This window comes from Hydra vulgaris, chromosome 09 (genome assembly GCF_038396675.1).
Source record: "Hydra vulgaris chromosome 09, alternate assembly HydraT2T_AEP".
Classification (NCBI taxonomy): Eukaryota; Metazoa; Cnidaria; class Hydrozoa; order Anthoathecata; family Hydridae; genus Hydra; species Hydra vulgaris.
Window position 1 is genome coordinate 30041577 of NC_088928.1, and position 21594 is coordinate 30063170.

The 21594-nt window shown below is 24.8% G+C and overlaps 1 protein-coding gene across 1 annotated transcript in view; it reads right to left on the bottom strand.

The window, feature by feature from the left end:
* Positions 1–21594, bottom strand: part of LOC101239060 (uncharacterized) — a 40856-nt gene that overhangs the window by 12325 nt on the left and 6937 nt on the right. The window contains exons 3-4 of the mRNA XM_065805276.1: positions 15125–15255; positions 2455–2574 (exon numbers count right to left, since the gene is read on the bottom strand). Coding sequence (XP_065661348.1) covers positions 2455–2574; positions 15125–15255 — 251 coding nt within the window. The remainder of the gene's footprint in view (positions 1–2454; positions 2575–15124; positions 15256–21594) is intronic.

Here is a 21594-nt window from a genome sequence, read left to right on the forward strand (position 1 = left end):
TGAGTAACATCTAGAAAATAATAACAGTAATAATACGTATAAAATAATTTTATATATTATAAATATAATGAAAACAAATGAAAACAATATATAACATGAATGAAAACAAATGAAAACAATATATAACATGAATGAAAACAAATGAAAAGATAATAGCAAAAATAACTAGAATATATTTTATAAATTATAAAAAATATTAAAAAAAAAAAAATTAAAAATAATAGCAAAAAGAATTATGACATTAATAATAAAGCCATTATAGAATCTTAAAAAATTTTTTTAATAATATTAAAATAAGTAATAAAAATAAATAGTTACTATTCAGCCAATAACACAAATGACAGTGACGAATTAAATTATTTCACAGCATAAAAGATAAAAACATAGACATTAAATTTACTTATATGACAAAATAAAGGTATTCACATTTAACTTGTGCAATAGAGAAATATTTCATTACATATTATACATACATTCACAAACACACACACACACACACACACACACACACACACACACACACACACACACACACACACACACACACACACACACACACACAAATAAAATAGATACATATGTCTATATATACGATACTTTACATACATACATTAAATATTAGATTTTATATTTTACAACATATATATATATATATATATATATATATATATATATATATATATATATATTATATATATATATAAAATACAATATATATACAATAGGGTGGAGCGATTTTGAAAATTTTTGAAATTTGATTTGCCTGAGCAGCAAATCAATATCTTTTGGTGAAAAAAGAACCTTACTCTTTTTTTTTTTAGTTTAGATAAGTTCTTGAGGTTCCTCTTTGGATTCTAAATTTTTGATGGGTCCTAATATTGTTTAAATTTTTTTTTTCTAAACTATATCAACTTGATACTTAAAAGAAGCAAAATAATATGCTGATTTTGAAAATAATATTTGTTTTTATTAAAAAATTAAAATTAAAAAAGTAGTTGTTTTTTTCATTAAAAAACCCCCGTCCTCAACAAAACGGGGGTTTTAAGGTATATTTTTGCAAGTATTTTTTTCACTAAAAAATTTTTTTTAATAAAATTATTATTTATGAAACAAGCATTTTTTTCTGCTTTTTTTGAGTCCAAGGTTGATATAGTTTAGAAAAAAAAAAATTCAAAAATATTAGGACCTGTCGAGAATTTAAATTCCAAAAAGGACCCTCAAGATCTCATCAAAATCAAAAAATATTTTTTTACTTTTATCTTATAATTAATAGACATTGATTTGTGTCTCAGTAATATTGGTTTTTAAACTCTTTTTTTTTTGCTATGAAAATCGCTCCACCCTAATATACAAGCTGCCTTCAGCTACTCGCTAATTTCAGAGCAGAGTCTATTTGACCTCCTTTGAATCAACCTCCACTTTAGAGCAGAGTCAATTCGACCAGCTAACACATGGAATTGATGGTCAATTGTTTTTTAGGAAATAATTATATAATTAGCAGTACTATCTAGCAGAAAGGCTATTCATACTAAAATTTTCTCAATTTTCTTGGAAACACAAAAAATAGACATATCGCCTCCTTGTTTTCAGCTGGCGTTACATAAAATGAGATTTATTCTTAATAAATACATATTTTTTTTTAAATCCTGTCATAGAAAAAAAAGCGCAAACACGCTTATTTTAGTAATTTTAAATTTATCTATAAATCATTCATTTATTCAAATCACTCATTCATTTATTCAAATCATTCATCCATTTATTACAATTTGTGGCAAAAACTTATGGGAAAATAAATAAAAAGATTTAAAGAAATAAAAAATAAAGTGACCAAGTACAGTTAAAAGAAAAAACGCTTTTATTAAAATACAGCAATTATTATATATTATTATTAAAATAATATATTAAATATTTTTATAAAAATAATAAAACAAGAAATTCAATCATTTTAATCATGAAAAAAGGATTCTCACTACCAATAAAATGAAAGTAATCTAAATAAGTGGAGCAAAAAAAGTTAGAAAAAAGTTTACGCCATGCTTAATATTTGTCAACAACGCAAAATAAAGTAGCATATTGTAAACAATAAAACTATTTTAGGCACTTTTTCATTTAATGACATTCTAGAATATGCAATTTTAAAAATTACATCCTATTTATTTGTCAAACCTTGTTTTTTAAACTGCTGATTATTTTCAACATGTCGGTTAAACATGACCAGCTAGAATTCATTTTGGGAGGTCAAAATAGCAATTTTAGTCAATTAGGCAGTTGTTGACCAGCCATTATTTATTACTCTGATATATATATATATATATATATATATATATATATATATATATATATATATATAATATATATATATATATATATATATATATATATATATATATATATATATATATATATATGTTATATATAAGAATTATATTATCACAAAATTACTTAAATACTTACAAATCTAAAATCACAAAAACATTCTTCTTAAAAGAACATTTCGGACAAGAACCATCATTTGAAATTTTGTACTTCTTTCCTCTCATTTCTAATCCTTTGACTCGATTAAACAATTCTATACTAAAAAAACAAAAAATATTATTAAACAAACTTTTTAACTCTAAACATCTTTAACAAGTAATTTCAAACAAACAAATTTTCTACAACAATCATTTTTAAAGCTTGTGAAAGTTAAAGTTTGTGAAAAGCAAAAAACATTATTATAACAAGTAAACTTAAAAAACTTTTTTATTTTTTACTAATATTTTCTTTTTTTTATTACAAATCCCATAAGCCAACTCCAAAACCTACCAACCTGTAGTAATAACAAAAAAAAAGCTCACCAGTATTCTTAGTTACAGCTATACGATTTTAGAGCAAACCTTACTTTAAAAAAGCAGAGTAATATAAATGACGTTAATGTTAAGTGTTGAGATATTTGTTATGAAATTCTGTTTAAAGTTTTGACTTGATTTGCACAAATCTGTTTAAAAAAATGAAACATTTACTTTACATGCAAATTTGTTACCAATATTTTTTTACTTGAAGGGCATTGTTTTCGATGGTTTTTATATATACATGTTAGAGTGAAAAAAATAAGTCATATTTGATTACTTTTTTTTTAGATAACTTGGACTTGACACAGTATTTAGCTTGTCAAGTAAATACATAGACACTGTATTTATATAACAATGTTCATGATTTAGTATTTGATATTGCTAATTATAGTAGCAATATTTAGTTTTGATCTTATGACTAGCAATAGACTATATTAGATACCATTTTTTTAAAACACTGATTCAGTAGGTTAGTAGTTAGCTGCGTATCACATTTCAGCAACTCAAGTTTCACATTATGCATGGGTTTTGTGTACTGTTTTAAGCAGTTTTTTCTCGGATTTTTCTCATTCTTTTGGTTATACAAATTATCATTACATTAACTTTGTTATTTAAAGTTGTCACATAGATAAGATGATTATTATGTTACCCCCTCTCTCACTTTTTTCAACTTATTACAAATCTCTATTTACTACTTATTACTACTCTGATATCTTTTTGGATATTTACTGATGGCTCTACAATATACAATCTGCTCCTAAAATCATTATTCTAATGTCTACCTCGCTATATGGATCTGTTGGTCAGGTGTATGCAATCAGTGTGTCAGAAACAAAATTATAAATTGATAATTACATTTTAATTTTTAAAAGTAAATTGATTATTACATTTTTATGGCATTGTTAAAGCAAAAAACATTACCACGAAAACTAACATGTAAATATGGTAACATTAAAGTTTTTTTTTAAATTTTTTCTCAAAATTATAAAAAACAATGATAATAATGTGATAGTTGTAAATGAAATTGTTTTTAATATTTTTATTAAGAAAAAAATTAAATTTTTGATTTAATAATTTCATATTTTAAAAAATTTATATTTTGAATATAAAACAATTTAATATTTAACCAGCACAACAATTGGGAGTGATTGTACCCAAAAGTTTTATTTTTCATTCGTTAAAACTTTTTTGTTTGTTTGTTTAATATTGAAAATTGGTATAATTTTCTACTTTAACTTTATTTAAAATATATTTTATATAATGTTATTTCATAATTTATAACAAAAATTTTCCAAATTATTTTCAAAATGATTTTTAAAATTAATTTAAAAGTGTAAAATTAACAAATATATTTCACATTAAAAATGATTGAATTGATTCATTTAAGATTTAAAAAAAATATTTTTTTAAATTAACAATGCCAATGGGAAGCGGGTGAAAAAAGGATGGAGAATACGGAGAAGTAACTGAAGTTAAAAAGAGTACAAAGGTTTCTTATGACTAGTGTCATGCTTTGCTTAGCAATGAGATAAAACAAGAGTAAAACCCCATTTAAAACATTGTCAATATAACTTTTTACACAACCATACAGGTGACAAGTGGACCATCATCTCAAGGGTGATAGCTGGACCATCACCTCAAGTTGGAACATGTTCTTTGACATCTGTTAGTTCTATTAGTTTGCTAACACCTTGTAAGAAGCTACGGTTGATGTACACAATATCAAATCATATTAACTATGATCTGATTATTGCTCACAGTGCATACAACAGACTTAAGTCTAAACTTTTATGCATAACTGGTTTTGCATCAAATAAAAAAATAGCTAAGTATTGTACCAAACTCTTTTGTAATGTTGTTAAAAATCTTAAGGAAAACAAAGAAATAATGTATAATAAAAATAAGATGAAAAAACAGAACAGTAACTTTAATCAAAGAAACATATCCAAACCTTTTAACATAGGTGTTCTGCACATTATTTAAATCTTTTAGAAAAGGAAGTAACACCCAGATGTCATCAAGCATGTGGTTGAAGTGCAGAAATATTTTAGCAATACACATAAAAAGTATATAAAAGTTCAAGACTTATTACATGAGAAAAAAGACCATATGTCACAGCTAACAAACGATACCCAATGCCAATATACAATTTCTACATAAACTGGGTAGTCTTTTTTTTGTATATTTTTATACTGTCAATTTGGGAGCTTGGTATTGGATACCAAGCTCCCAAATTGACAGTATAAAAATATACAAAAAAAAGACTACCCAGTTTATGTAGAAATTGTAGATAATCATGATATACCTATCAAAATCAGAAATTTTTTTGAAAATCAAGCAATATTTTGAGAAGCTAATAGTCTTCCAACCCAACTCAAATTGGTGTTGTTTCTGATCAAGTATTAAATTTTTTAAATTAATGTCTTTATTACAAAATAAGACTTTATAGGCAGAAAGGCACATTATTAACATAAAATTATTATGTTGATTAAAAAAATTAAAAATAAAATTCTTTTTTTTTATGCCAAGTGATAGCTGTCGCATATCAGAATGTGTTGAGTTGTGGCTCTCGCTTCTGAAGAACCCTGAACTAAGTCATTACTACACAGCTATCAAGAAGAGACTTAATGATACTGTGATGCCAATCCATTATCTTGCATAGATGACCAATCCTTGACCAAGATGACCAATCCTTGACCAAGATGACCAATCATTCACCAAGATGACCAATCATTCACCATGATGAACAATCCTCGCTCTTTGGGTATAATAAGTTTTGAATAAAAAATAAACAAACTGATTTTTACAGCTAATGCTAATTGGAATTTAACTCATAATTTTTTCATAAGTAAAACTTTTTTTACATAGGTAAAACTTTTTTTTTCATAGATAAAACTTTTTTTACATAGGTAAAACCTTTTTTTTTCATAGGTAAAACTTTTTTTTTTCATAGGTAAAACTTTTTTTACATTGGTAAAACTTTTTTTTTCATAAGAAAAACTTTTTTCACATAGGTAAAACTTTTTTTTCATAGGTAAAACATTTTTTTTCATAAGAAAAACTTTTTTTTCATAAGTAAAACTTTTTTTAAATAGGTAAAACTTTTTTTACATAGGTAAAACTTTTTTTTTCATAAGTAAAACTTTTTTTTTCATAGGCAAAACTACATGCTAATTGAAATTTAATTTTTTTTTTCTTAGGTAAAAACTTGATCATTGAAAATAAAGAGGAGGCGAAAGAATGGTTTTACAATCATTATTCTGATTTTGTACCTGGTTTGATTTTGCTTAAATTAAAGAATTGTGATACGTTTCCTACATGGATGTACAAGGCTCGAATTAAGTAATTGCGAATAGCAATATCCAGAATTATTTCTGGTCATTAAATTCACAGTCTCAAAACTGTGAACACTGTTTTAATGAAACAGTCAATTTACCATATTGCAAAAATTAATAAAAAAACAAAACAATAAATTTACTACTGCAAAAATAATAACAGCCAAAACTTACACATTTTTAATTATTGTTTCTTTAAACACCAGGTAATTTAAGAATTATAAATTAAAAAAAAGTTATAAGAAAAAAAATATTATTAGTATAGGTCTGAAAAATTTGCGCAGTAATTTGAAAATGAACTAATAAATAAATATGCTAAAGCTATTTGCGCATTGTATGAAACATCGATTTTAATTTAAGAAGAAAGTTTAAGGAATTATTTATTTAAATATTTAAATGTTTTAAATTAAAAATTAATTAATTGATAATAAAAAATAAAAAAAATAAGAATAATAAAGACGTATTTAAAAAAAAGTCATTAGAGTTTGTTTTCTTAAATAAGTTTAAATTAGTATTGTATATTTTTAAACTCCTTCGTCTTTAATTTTGTATACATATCTGCAAAAGAGTTACGAGCATTTAATTTTTAAGAAAATATTGAATAAGATTTAAATTAGATATAAAAGTATTTTTTAAGTTTTTGGTTTTTTTTGGTTTTATTTTTTAAACTACTCTTTTTCTTATTTTAAACACTGAAATAATTTTAAAAATTTGTTTTTAGGTGTTATTTATTAAAGGAGAGTTTTCATTCTTTTATTTAACATATGATTTTATTAGTATTGCCTAAAGTTCTTCAAGTAGCAGATCCTCCCCCCATTTTTTTTTTGTATTTTTTTAACTAACTACTTTAACACTTTTAACTTTAACATTTAAATAAATATCACCTCAACAGTGTGTTTTTAGGAGATAATTATTAAAAAAAGACTTTGTCATTCCAATTTAACATACCATTTATCTGTCTTGTTTTACATGTTCTTCAAATGTTCATCAAATAACTTTAATAATTATTCTTCAATGACTTACTTATATTAAGCTAAAATAAAATTAAAGAAACATTTTTCTTATAAAATACATAGACATCATAATTAAAGGGTCTTTTTTTGTTTGTTTTTTTATGTAGATATGTTTTTTGAGTTCAAAACTATTTTTCCTTAACGTTAAAAACAAATTTTTTAACAGAATGAAACCAATTATTGTAATTTGTAGAAGGAATGAGAACTTTATAATTTATAAATGAAGTTTTTAATTTATAAATGAAATAACACTGCAATGCAGAATTTATATGTATTGTATATATTTTGCATAGTTTTAATTTTTTTTTAATTTTGCTACTTTATTTTATGCTTTTTGTTTTTTAGTTTTATTTCTGCAATTGCAAATAAATTAAATTTGTCAACATTTAATTTCAGAAAGTGGAAATAGAAGTTTCAATCATGTTATAAATAATATTGCATAAGTGTGTTGTAGTATTTTTATTTTTTAATTCTATACCTTTATTTTAACTGTTTTGAAACATAAGATTATTAATGATGATATATTGTTATTTTGAAAATCTTAATGTACCAGTTTATCATAACTTTTAGTAAAGTAAATATTCAGTAATGCAATTATTATTACTAGTTTTTTTAATAATATTACTGAATTATGAAATTATTTTAGAATATAGCCATTATAAGGTATTGTAAGCATTAATTAAACAGTTTTCTGATCAAAATAGTCACATCATTTAGTTGTTTGATTAGAATATAGTAATGAGTAATAATAATAGAGTAGTCTGTGGCCTTACTGGGGATAGAAAGAAATTATCTGTGAGCATTTTATTTAAGCCAGCAAGCCAGGTGAGCAAAGCGGAAAGAGTTCAATGTTCTTTTTGCAATGATGTTATGTCGAAAAGTGGAACACGAATGGCCATGCATATTAAGAAATGTAGAAAATGTCCAGTTGAAGTCAAACACAAATTTTTAAATGATGAAACAGTCATGTCCCAATCTCATTTTTTCAGCTTTCTGCTACAAACGCTGCTTGCGAAAGAAGTTTTAGCAGTTATGCAAATATTCACAGTGCCAAATGAAACAGATTAATAAATGAAAGAGCAGCAAAATTAGTGTTTGTATCGCAAAATTTAAAACTTGAAGCAATGAATCTGTGCAATCAGGGATGTGGAGCCCCCAAAAGGACTCTGGCTTTATATCTCTGGCTTTATATCTCTACTTTTTCCAAGTCTGTAGTGTCCAGAAGCTCTAAACATGTTTGTTGACTTATGATCTGCTATAAGAAAAAAATTTATGAGATTTAATGACTTGAAACTTATTGTTTTTAAGCCCGAAGTCCTGGAGTCCTTGCCGCCATTATACCTATGGACTCCGGGTTCAAAAAATGATTGTTCCTCTAACCTAAAATTCTTAATTTTTTTCCTATCAGTAGTCCATAAACTTATTTATATTTTTAGAGCTCCTGGATACCAAAAACTAGTATGAAGTATCTTTTTGTGACTTTTGTTACCAAAAACTAGTATGAAGTATCTTTTTGTGACTTTCAAATCCGGAGTCCTTTTTAGGACTTCACATCCCTGTGTGCAACACAATAACCAATTCTGCCTAAAGAACCAATAAATATTTCAGATAAATCTCACGAATCAATAAATGTTTCGGATGAAGAGTCATCTGAACAAGGATTTGAGTCACTTGATCAAGAATCAGTTTTTTCTAGTCAAGATTCTTCTGTAGTTTTAGATTTAAAAAAACTTAAAATAGAATTGTTTCTTATCGATTTTAGAATTCAAATTTTTAAAAGAACAAATAGTTTGTTAACCATTTTAGCAATAAAAAAATTATTAATTTAACTCTTTTGTGAACTCTGTTCATGTTTTAATAAATTAATTTTAATATAATCTAATATAGAATCTAAAATACTCAAACAAAACTAAATAGAAACATTTTAGATAAGTTGCAAACATTTAAAAAAAGTTAGAAGTAAAAAAAAAAACACTAAAAGGGTCTGTAAAAGTCAAAAAAACTTAAAAATTTAAAGACCAGAAGCGTTTCCAGATATCGCAAATCGCAATCACTTAATTTGAGGCCTAATGTATATGGATGGATTCCTACAAGGATGTTGAGCAATCAAGTTATATCAACAATATTGTGCAGTGATCGGTGGTCTATCATTAACCAGAGAAGCAAGAAATCAGTTTAGAATAAATTGCCTGAAGTATTTCAAAAGAAATAATATTTTTCTTGTTTGGTTTTATCCAGTCAAAAATTAAAAATAAATTAGGTTTGAAAAGGCAAAAAAGCTTGCGCAAAAATATATATATATACAGTATCAAAAATAGATAGTTGGTTTAGTAAAAAATATGTCAAAAATGTAATTATAATTTCAATAATATTTTTAATTTTTACAAAATTTTTACATTTATTCATTTTTTAAATCAATTTTTACAAACTTTTTTACATTTAATCGTTACAAAACTGTAATTATCATTTCATTTCAACATATCAATTCTTATCAAAAGTTATTATAAAAAATCTTATTGAATAAATCTTTTAACTTGCTTAGCTCAATTCCTAATTCCGAGGGTTGTATTTTAAAACATAACAAAACACTAATGACTTATTTTTAAATATATCTTTTTTATTATTGTTTTTATTATCATTTAATTTATTTCTAATTTAAAACACTTGAACTTTTAAACAAATAATTTCCTAAACTTTCCCTCTAAACAAAAATCGATATTAATGTCTCATACAATGAGCAAATAGCTTTAGCATTATTTTTTTATTGGTTGATTTTTAAATTACCGCGCAAATTTTTCAGATCTTTAGTAATAATTATAACTTAAAACTTTTTTTCTTATAATATTTTTAAATTTATAATCCTTAAACTACCTGGTGTTAAAAAAAAACAATAATTTAAAATATGTAAGTTTAGTCTGTTATAATTTTTGCAGTAGTAATAATTTTTCACTAAACCCCATAGAAAACTTGTAATACATATGAAAAAAAAATTTTTTTTAAATAAGCATTATTTATTGATCGTATGATTTTTATACAAGTATTATAGAATGTTATTTTTACTTTTTATAGGTATTATTTTATATGGCAAACCCCAAGTTAAAAAAAAAACATCGCTTTATTACATATTCAAAATTTTTTTAATTTTAATTTAATTCATTTAACAATAAGAATTTTTTTTTTCAATTTTTTCTATGCAATTTATTGCTGAATTTTTTTCCTTTTATCAAAATGATGTTTTGATTAATAACTTTAAATGAAGAATATTTCACTCATACTAATTGAAATTTTGTTTAATTTGCTAATTTTACAAAATAAATTCAATAGTATTTAAAAAAGATTATATATCCTTATTATTTATTTCTTAAAACAATTTTATACATAACATATTAGTTGATTGTTTGCTTTATCACAACTTACTATACATAATATAATAATCTTTTATTTGCTTAATCACATTTTAGTTATTTTTTTATGTACTAAATGAACTAGATTTAATAAGGATTATTAACAATTTAAAGAGACTTTATCAGTTACCAATAAAATATTTGCAAACAGAACTTATATTCATAAATAAAACTCGAGTCATAAGAATTTTTTATATAAATTAAACTAATGTGATAAGAACTTTATGTGATATTGAATTAATAAAAAACTAATCTTGTGAAAAGAATTCTCTTAAATAAAAACACTTCTTCTTTCTTTAAACAAAAAGATGGTTTCTAGATGCTTTCACACATTTTAATCTGTTGAAGACTTTTTTTTTTAAACTAGTTAAGAACTAGTTAGTAAATAATTAGAAAAAAATGATTTCTTTACAAAATACTGCAAAACCATTTAACAATACTTTAAAATTAAATTTTAATTTTTAAATTTTTAAACTAATTTTATATTTTTTAATAAGATAAAAAATTATTTAATAATTCTTTTTTTTTTATCAACAAAATAAATTTCACAAATGTGATTTACAATAATTACAATACAATTAAATATATTTCCAGAGATTTTTTTGATTATTCCAAGAGAGTTTTTGATTATTGTAAATTGCTGAATATATAGGCGAAACTACTATTTAAAATAAAATGCACATAAAATACATACAGCATAACGTTTCTAATATTTTTAGTTGTATTATGAATATTTTTGGGATTTAGTGGAAACTTAAACAAATATGATTTGCTGATTGTGGGAGAAAAAAATTCTGTGATATCTTTGAAAAAAAAATTATACAATGTCATATACTGAAACTCTAACAAATTAAATGTGCATGAAAAAAAAGTCCAAGCAGTTAAATGGAGGTGAGCATCAACTATAACAACAGTTTAGTTTTTAGAGATTTTAATAAAAAAATTTAGCCCCAAATTTTTTATTTTAATATAAATAGAACAGTACTTTGGAAATCCCTGTAATGTGGGCAATGAGAAAACTTGTTGCAACTATAAACTTGTACAGTATCTAAAATAAGTAAGCGACCGGGGTTGATATTTGACCAGGGCCCGATTTAATAAAATACAGCTGGGACTAGGGCCGGGTTTGTGACTGGGGTTGCATTAACATTTATTCATCCTATAGTATATTTTTTTGATTCAAAATTCATGTTATATTTTTTATATATACGTATATATAAACATCATTATGATCAACACGATTATCATAATTATCATTACCATCACCATCATGATTATGATCATTATCTGATCATCTTCTCTTTCGGTAAATACCACACCATATAAATACTAAAGTTTATATAAATATGTAAGGATATTGTATGCCAGCATGTAAATAAATAGCAAACATTTATGTTTATACCCATAATATGTATACATAAAGCGCATCTCGGAAGCTTTTATTCCTTCTGGAATAAAAGTTTGAAAGCTTTTATTCCTTCTCTTCAATTTTATTCCTTCTCTTCAAGCCTCATTCTACTCAACATTTTTTACCATCTTGAGCGGTTGCTTTATTAAACATTAATCATTTTTTATTATTCCAAGAAGCCAATGTAAAAAGGTCCTGTCTGATGTTAAGGTCTGTTCTCAGTTTACTAAACCTTTTATCTTATCTCAGATGTTAGGTTCTAGAGACTTTTGGTTAGTTTTCATCAGTGTCATTAACTAAAGTAAGTCTAACATTTAATCTCTAATTCATAGGTCTGATCTTTTTACTTCTCCCCAGAACAAAGCAGAGTTATTTGCAAAGAAACCTTACTCTAATTTGACTCTTGAATTTAATAGCCATACTCTTCCTGCCAGTTAAACAGATTAACCCATTGCTAAACATCGAAATCACTCTGGCTTCCAATGCTAAAGCTAATTCTTAATTAAAAACTTATACAGTTAGTGCTCCAAACAAGATTTCCATCATAGTCTTAAAAAAGTGTTCTTCAGAACTCTCTTCAATTTTTGCTAAATTTTTGAAAGGTACTAAATAAGTGGTTCCAATTTTACAAAACTCTAGAAAACACTTTGGCCTCTCCAACTATCCTACAAATAGTCTTCACTCTGTTATTAGTTTTATATATATATATATAGGTTTTGAGATTAATTTATTTATTTCTAGCTTCACTATTAAAGTTATTCTTGAAGGCCTACACTCTTTTTTATGTTAACTAACTTCAAGGTTACCACAAGGTTCTTTTTTTGCTCCTGTATTGTTTCTTATTTACAATATCAACCTTGGTGAAAATTTTACATCTAAAATGGGTCTATTTTAGATTGCTTAGAACAAGAAGCTGATTTTTAATCTGATCTCTCTTCTATAACAGCCTTAGGCTTGCAATGGATTTAAATTCTGGACTTGAAATTGACAACTTTTCTTAGACAATAAAACTCATTTATTTACTGCAAAAAAATATTGCAATGTTATTATTCTCTATTTAAAGATCTCATAACTTAATAGTGGTTGCTTACAATCTTGTTGGAAGTAAATCAGAGTTTAAAAATATATAAATATATGCCAGTATTTAATAAATAGTAAATGTAAGCATAAAATTATAATATATTAAGTATTATAAATTTTTTTCTAGCCCTGGCTATCAACCCTTGCGAAACCTGATAATTTTGCCGGGGCTGGAGCTGGGTTTGCAAAAAGTCTTATTTTCAGCCGGGAGCGGGGCTGGGGTCCCGGTAACTTACTACTATAAATTTGTCGCAAGTCTATAGATACTCTACAAATATCACTTGTGGGACCCTTTCATTTTACAGGATCACTTTTTATTTGCTCTCTAGCTGCATCTTTTTTCTTTTTACGAAGTTCTAGTAAAAAACAAGATTGTACTTTATTATTTCTGAAGTCATTCAAAATTTTATTTTTCAACAAGTCACATATATAACGTGTATCTTTTCTAGGGCTGTGGAATCTCAGCTTTGGAAAATTTTCCATCAATAATTTCTTGTAATAATTGTATCCAACTTTGTTGCTTGGATGAAGTTTAACAAAAACAATATACAATTTTTGATAGCTCAAATCTTGGCTAAATTACATGAGTGAACTTTTTGCCCCTGTGTAATGACTTTCTTCTTGAGAAAAACTTTGAATATGTTAAATTATATGTTGTACATCATTGCATATTTCTTCTTTTTAGTTTGACTTCAGAAACGATCAAGTTTCCCAATAGATATGTACTTTGTTGTACATATTTCCCAGTTCACCTAATGGGAAACTTGATTCAACAATTAAGTTTCCTACTAGTAATGTATTTTGCTTACTATAATTTCCCAGTTCATAAAAGTCATTAAAGATCTTCAGTTTACCTTCAAAGGCAATACTTAGGCACATATATCAGCACTGGCATGAGGCTGACAAGCAAAAAATATGGTTTAGAAGCATAACCTTTGCATTTAATAACTTGTAACCTTTTTTTAGTCTCACTGTACAAATAATAATAACAGATAAACAATATTGTTTTTTTTTTTGCTGCAAGAAAACTATTTTATGCCATTAATATAAGTCTATAAAGTATCTCAAGCAGGTGGGGTATGCTTTTCAGGCATCAGCACATTTTGGTTATTCACGTAGGATTTGCTTTCAGCTTTAAGTTGATTTTTTTTGGCTTGTGAAACAGATCCTTCATCTCTTTTACCGCATTTTTTTATAGCATGATTGAAAAATAAAGATGATTTAAAACAAGATTTTAGTTTTAAAAAAAAAAACAAAAAAAAAACGCAGACCATGAATGTTATAATTTTAATTTTTTCTTATAATAACATATAAGAAGATACTAAAAATAATAACATATTAGATAATAAAATAATGATAAAAATAAAAAATTTTAACATATTGAAAGATAATAACTTTATAAGTCTTTGTTTTTAAAAAAAGCCAAAATTTTAAATCATCTAAAAGAACGCTAACATCAAGACAGTTTTTGGCTGGTGGCCTGAATTTAATTTCAAAAAGGATTGCACTTAGATCCATGCACTCTTGCAGTAGTTAAATCTACTTTTACAATGAATATTACTTAGCCCTGTTTTAACTGTGCAGTGTTTGGCATATCAAACACATTTTGAAATCAAACCAAAAAATTAATGGCACATAGCCCAGATTTAAGATTCATTATAACTATTTTCACAAACTAAACTAAAACTTTTTGTTTCTTATTAATTCAATATCACATAAATATTTATTAAATGACTATTTATATTTAAAAAGGTTTAGAAGTATTATTCTTGTTTTAAGACAGAACCTATAGGATTGAAAAAATAGACTTGAGTCTGACTGGTTTTTAATGATATCTACTTCTTGAACTCTAAAACCTGAAAAAAGTTTCACCAATTGTCACACACAAAAAAAAAAAATTAAATTTTAGTCAAAAAACAGAGTTTTTGCAATGGCAAAAATTGAAAGACTGGTTACAACTGAACTAAAAACTTCTTATGCAATAAAAAAACTTAACTTTTAGGGAGGAAAAAAAAAGAACTTAACTTTTAAGTAAAAGAAAAACAAAACTTACTCTTTTTTATATTGACTCAAGTGTTCAAAATAACTATTAATTACAACTAAATCTTTTCTTGTGTTAGAAGGTTTTATACTTTTAATGTCTTCTTTACTACTAGTATCATTGTAAGTGACATTTAATCCATTCTAAAAAATAAAAACTATCATTTTCGTATATGTATATCCAATTTGTTTAAAAAAATTATTAACGTATATCAAGGGCTTGAAATAAACTTTTTTTGTTCCAAACAATTTGTCTGATAAATACTTTTGGTGTTATAGGTTTGGTGGACACATGTCCAACTAACCTAGCCAAAAATTTAATTTAAAGAAAGGCATGCTATCAAACACCATCCCTGATCATTAATATAATATTTTGATTTTACAACTTGACGACAGCAGTTTGCATGTTTTGACAACTTAAGTGTTTCAAAAATGCGCTGAAAAAAAAGAAAAAAAGAAAAAAAATTCGATAAAGAAATTATTTTATAATGCGTCTTTTAAAATGTTATATAAAAAATATTTTATAACATTTTTTATAAATTTTAAAAAAACCTTTCTATATTATGTGAAATGCTTTGTAAAGTATGTTTACTTTTACTTTAAATAAAGCAACAAACTACTTCTAATAATTGTTCATGATAATCCCAAATAATTATAGACCCATCTCATTGACATGCACTTGTTTCACGTCATGGAAAGAGTGTACTTTAGCTTGGTCCTCCAACCCAAATGATGTAGGAGTTACAATGGACTGTAACCTTAATTATAAAAATACATATTTCTAATGTCACCCATCAAGCTAACTCTAGAGCATACTTAATCTTGAAATATTTTAAAACTCACGACCCTTGTATCCTAGTAAGAGCTTTCACTACCTATATACGACCAATTTTAGAATATTGTTCTCCAGTTTAGTCGCCACACCAAATTGGATTGATAAAATCAGTTGAAAGTGTCTAACAAAAATTTACTAAGAAAAATAGGAACCTTAAAAATTTGTCCTATCATAATAGACTACAGTTGCTTGGTTTGGAATTGCTTGAAGTTTGGCGCCTTAAAATTGACTAAGTAACGTGTTTTAAAGTTTTCCGTCAACTTATTTGTACAGAACAATCTTTGTTCTTTGAGATTGAAAACAATAGCCACGCCCGGGGTCATATTTATAAAATATGCAAACAATTTTGTTGCTTGGATTCAAGAGAATATAGTTTTTCTTTCCGAGTAGCTGACATGTGGAACAATATGACCTCGGATGCTGTGAATGCAAAAAAATTTTCATCATTTAAAAATAAGATTAACTCTTTTGACTTAAACAAATATTTATTCTAAATGGAACATTTTTTTTCTTTATAATATTTGTAATTTTGTAATTTTGTTATTGGTTTTGTAGTGGTGCATTTTTTTTTGTATTTATTTATAGGCACGCTTTTTTAACAAGTTCTACAATAAGGTAAAAATAATTTTGATACCAATGTTAAAATATTTTGAAATAAAAAATTCAAATATATATATATATAAATATAAATATATATAAATATAAATATATATATATATATATATATATATATATATATATATATATATATATATATATATATTCATATATATATATATATATATATATATATATATATATATATATATATATATATATATATATATAAAACAAAATATCTTAATGTTTATATAACAGAATAATAAAACTAAATAAAAATTACATAACAATAAGTGCAGCATTTTTAATCAATACGCAGAGAAACATTAAAAGAATCATCAGATAAACACAGAAAAAATGTATATATATATATATATATATATATATATATATATATATATATATATATATACATATATATATACATATATATAATTGTTGTTGTTACATTTGTTCTTGCTGTTGCATTATTCATCTACACTTTACAATAGCTTAATACTATGCCACAGTTTCAAAAAGTGTTGTTTTTTTTTAATGTAGAAAATACAAACTGATTGTTTAACAATTAGCCTTTAATAAGATTTTCTCCTATTGCTCATAAATTAGTTTTTTTATTTCTAATTTAAGTAATCTAAAAACCAATGAAAATGTAAACAGCAACTAAAAACCTGTGTTAAAAAACAAATTCAAAACTAAAAATTTTTTTTATTTGTTTATTCATTATAGTGCTTTTATAAACTAAAAGCACTTTAGTAACAGAATAAAAAAAATTCATTTTATTGAAGCTATACATAGTAAATAAAAAAAATTGAATGCAAAATTAAAAAGAAAAGCATAAAAATCAGTTTAACTTCAAATATAAATTTCTGGAAAATTTTAAACCTAAAGCAAATAATTTTTTTTTAAACTTTTCAATTTAAAAGTTAAGTTTGAAAATTCACTTTGAAAGTTTAGTTTAAAAGGTCAGTTCTGAAAATTTTTAACTAAAAAAAAAAAGAAACTTTTTACTGTGGAAATTCTATATATAGACAATCACCAAAAAAAATTAAAAGACCTATACTCTATCTTTAGACATAATTTTTTTTATTTTTAGACATAATTAAAATCTTGTTTTTCATTACAAATCTCAAGCACAAACCTATGTAAAATTAATCATCATTAAAGCATGCAATGTATTTACATGTTTAAAATTTAAAGGAACTTTTTGTACCAAGTTAAATTTTCAGTGAATAAGTATCATAGACAGTATCAATAGAGATTCTCTGTAAAAAAAATTCTCTCTTAGTACAAAACTTTGCTGCTGGTGACTGGGATCATCTCTTCATATTGTTTCTGGAGGTTAAAACAAATAATATTGTGAGAATAATAAAGGTGATAAAATATGTTATCACCTTTTAACACCCATGTAAACAGCTTGTGTGGTGCTAGAATCTGATTTGTAATTTCTGCTCGTAGGCTCGCTTTTGCTGCTTCTTTTTTTAAATTTTCTCATATTCCATTACATGGACTTTAGACATGGGATTTAGTAAAGTGGTGCTCAGCTTTTATAGTGTAATCTTGAAGGTGGTACATTAAGTTTAATAGCTATTTGTAATTTTTGTACTGTGACACAGCACAATCCCTAATGTATTTCATTTTATTGATTGTGGGTTTTAACCATAGGGAGTAACTTTGTTAGAAAACAATGAATGCTGTTTCTTTATGGCAAAGATGGTCAGAAATTAATAAAAAATATAAGAAATTATAAAACAATAGCATTTACATTTGAGTTGATATTTTTATTCTTTGAAATACACAGCAAATGGATGTAAGGGAACTTAAGCTTGTATATGTAAGATAACTTGAGCTTCCCAGTAAAATCCTTGAACAGTATATTGCACAAGAAAACTATATTTCTCTGCAAAATTTATAAGAATAAGACAGGCATGTTGATCTGATGTTATTTTTGCCTCTGATAAGTAAGAAGACTGTGCTTATTTGATAAAGTAGTAACAAAGATCATAAAAAGTTTACTTAGAGTATCAATAAACTTGATAATGCTTAAACTGTGACAAGTGCAGTTCTGTTATTTTGTGCACTGAGCAATTATAATATTTTTGCTTTTATAGTAAATATAAGTTAAAATTTTATAGCATTAATTATTGATAATTTTATTTTTATTTAATAATATTTTATAGAAGGTTATATATAAAGGCTTTCTTCTACAAAAAAAATAGACTGCAAAAGGGAAAACATAAATATAACATAACATTTATAACTTGTTATTTAAAAGGACCTTTTTGTATTGATGTTATTCATTAACTACTAAAAGGGCTTTAATCAGACCAGTATTTAAAAAAAAAAAATCAAAACACCAGAACTTACCTACAAGAGGAAAACATGGCATTAAAAATTATAAAGTTTTTTGTTAATATCTTGATTAATAATTTGTTTTGGAAAGTTACTAATTAAAAACTTATTTTTTAAAGAATATTCAAGAAATGAACACAACTTGTCTTTGCATTTGAGGATAAAAAAATTGTTGAAGTTAAGGTTGTTTTTTCTCAATGAAAAAAATCTTTAAACATTCCAGCCATTTCAGCAAAGTTTGTTTTATTTGATTGCGCTTTTGTATATTCTAAAAATAAAGTTTTATATATTTTGAAAATAAAAGTAGATCTGATGCTTTATTGAACTTCAAACTTATAAAATTTCTCAGGAGGCTTAATAAAGTAAGTTTGTTTAAGGTATAGGTACTCTGGTCAATAAACGTGTTGACTGGGCTGAACAGTTGAAACAGTGCTGATGCTGACTTGTGTACTTTATTATAAAATAAAAGATTAAGTGTGATATTGATTCTTTATTTTAACAAGTCTAGACAAATAAATCATATACAATCTTGCTAAACAAATCTTATTTTGAGATTTTATTGTGTAACAAAAACAGGTAACGCTAATAAATCTAACTTTAACACAGCATTGATATTTACATCATTAAAAGTTAAATTGTGTCATTAGCGTATTTTAAAGTACTGCATCGTAATTAAATTCAATTTTAAATTGTGTTAAAAATGATTTAAACTAATTTAATAAAAATTACTGATAAAATCTGATTAAAGTGATAATGGTGTGGTGGTAGTGCGCTTGCTTCATAAGCAAGAAGTTTCAAGTTCAATCCCCACCACATTCCTGGTAGTATCGCACTCAACTTGTTTCTCCAACCAGCAGCCTTATTTGCCAAGGTTCATGTTTTAGAGTTATAGCATTGAGAGAGGGTTGTAACTACAATTAAAGTAATCCCCTGACTCACCTTCTGAGCCTTGGGGATGTTACTTAACATTAAAAAAAAAAATTTTAAAAAAATCTAAATTTGGTACAAAAAACGATTATATTTCCTAATAATTTATTTCTTAAAACAATCTTATACATAATCTTTTGTTTGTTTATTGCAATTTATTTATTTTATTTTTTACATACTTAATGTAATATTCTAAATAAAGATTATAAACAATTTATAGATATATTTTATCAGTTACCAATAAGTAATAACACTTCTCTCTTTATATAAAAAAAGGATTTATTTGCTTTTCCATTTAATTTATGCTAAAGAGACTTATGATTTACATAATGAATCAGTTTTTAATAAATATTGCAATTATTAAAAACATTGCAAACTATTATACACCCTTTGAAACTAAATTTTACATTCTACATTTTACTATTTTACTAGTGCTGTTATGACTTTGAAATTATTTGACTGTCAACTAAAATTGATTAATGTATTTTTTTAAAACAACCAAAATCAACTAATATATTTTTAAAATTGACTAAAAGTTGATTTTGAAATATTTTCATTATTTCTTTTAATTATAATCATTTAATTCTTGCATTAATGCAATTATTAATTGCATTTTGCATGTTGCTTGACAATTTATTTTTTAAATATGTTTAAATAAACCAACCAGTTTCCAGCATTTCTTTAAAATTATGAAGACACTATGGTTTTTTTCAGTCGATGGCTCATTCTCTTTTACAAGAACATTTTTAACAATTAAATTTAATATACAACAAAAACAAGGTATGTACAATTTATTAATTAGATCTTTTAGACAATGTTTGATATTTGCAGCAGTGCCACTACTTGTTGATAGTGTTTTATTATTTATTTTCCATTCATTTAGAATTTACTCGATTTGCTCCTTTAAATATAGGCTAGTATGAGCTTTTGGGCTATGCTTTAATGCAATGTGAATCGATTTCTAACAAGAATTTTGATCAACAAAATGTAGTGGCACCGGTGTATAAATGTGAAGCTTGTGATGCCCATCCATCTGTTGTTAGATGGCAAAATTCAGCTTCGTTTAAAAGATGCATTACCTATACTTTAAGTGATTAAAAATATTTATATAAAGCGTTTGTTGTTTTTATTGTCATTATTTTAAATAGTTTATCTAAAATTCAAATAAAACGTTTATTTTACAGGGTTTTTTTAAATTATTTTGAATAATATTTATATAAAATTCATTTTTAAAATGATAAGTTTTAATTTTATTTATTTCATTTAGAATTTATTTAAAGCTTTCATTTCGCTGTTTTTATTAATTTAATTAGCAAATAAAGATGAAATTTGTCCGCCAGCCTAAAAATGACCAACTGACCAGCACTTTTTTGTGTGCTGGTATTACATTTTAAACAAAGATGACTAATATATATACGCATATACTAAGTCCATAAATACCCATGAAGAATTTATGTTTACAGTCATTGACTATGATAGACTTAGTTTGTCTATTTCAAAAATGTTGTTTTAAAAGTTTTTTTTATATATATATTTATTTTTTACCTTTTAGTCCATTTCAAAATTGTTGTTTTTAAAAAGTTAATTTTTTACATATTTATTTTAAATGCTCTTGAAGAAAGATTTTTTTTAGATTTATGAAAATATAAAAATCGTAAACATTTCTAAAGCCTAGACTATTTAGAATTTCTAGAAATTTTTTTTAATGTTCATAAAAGTCACTAAAATGATAATCTTGTTAAAACAAATAACTACCATGTACAAGCACATGT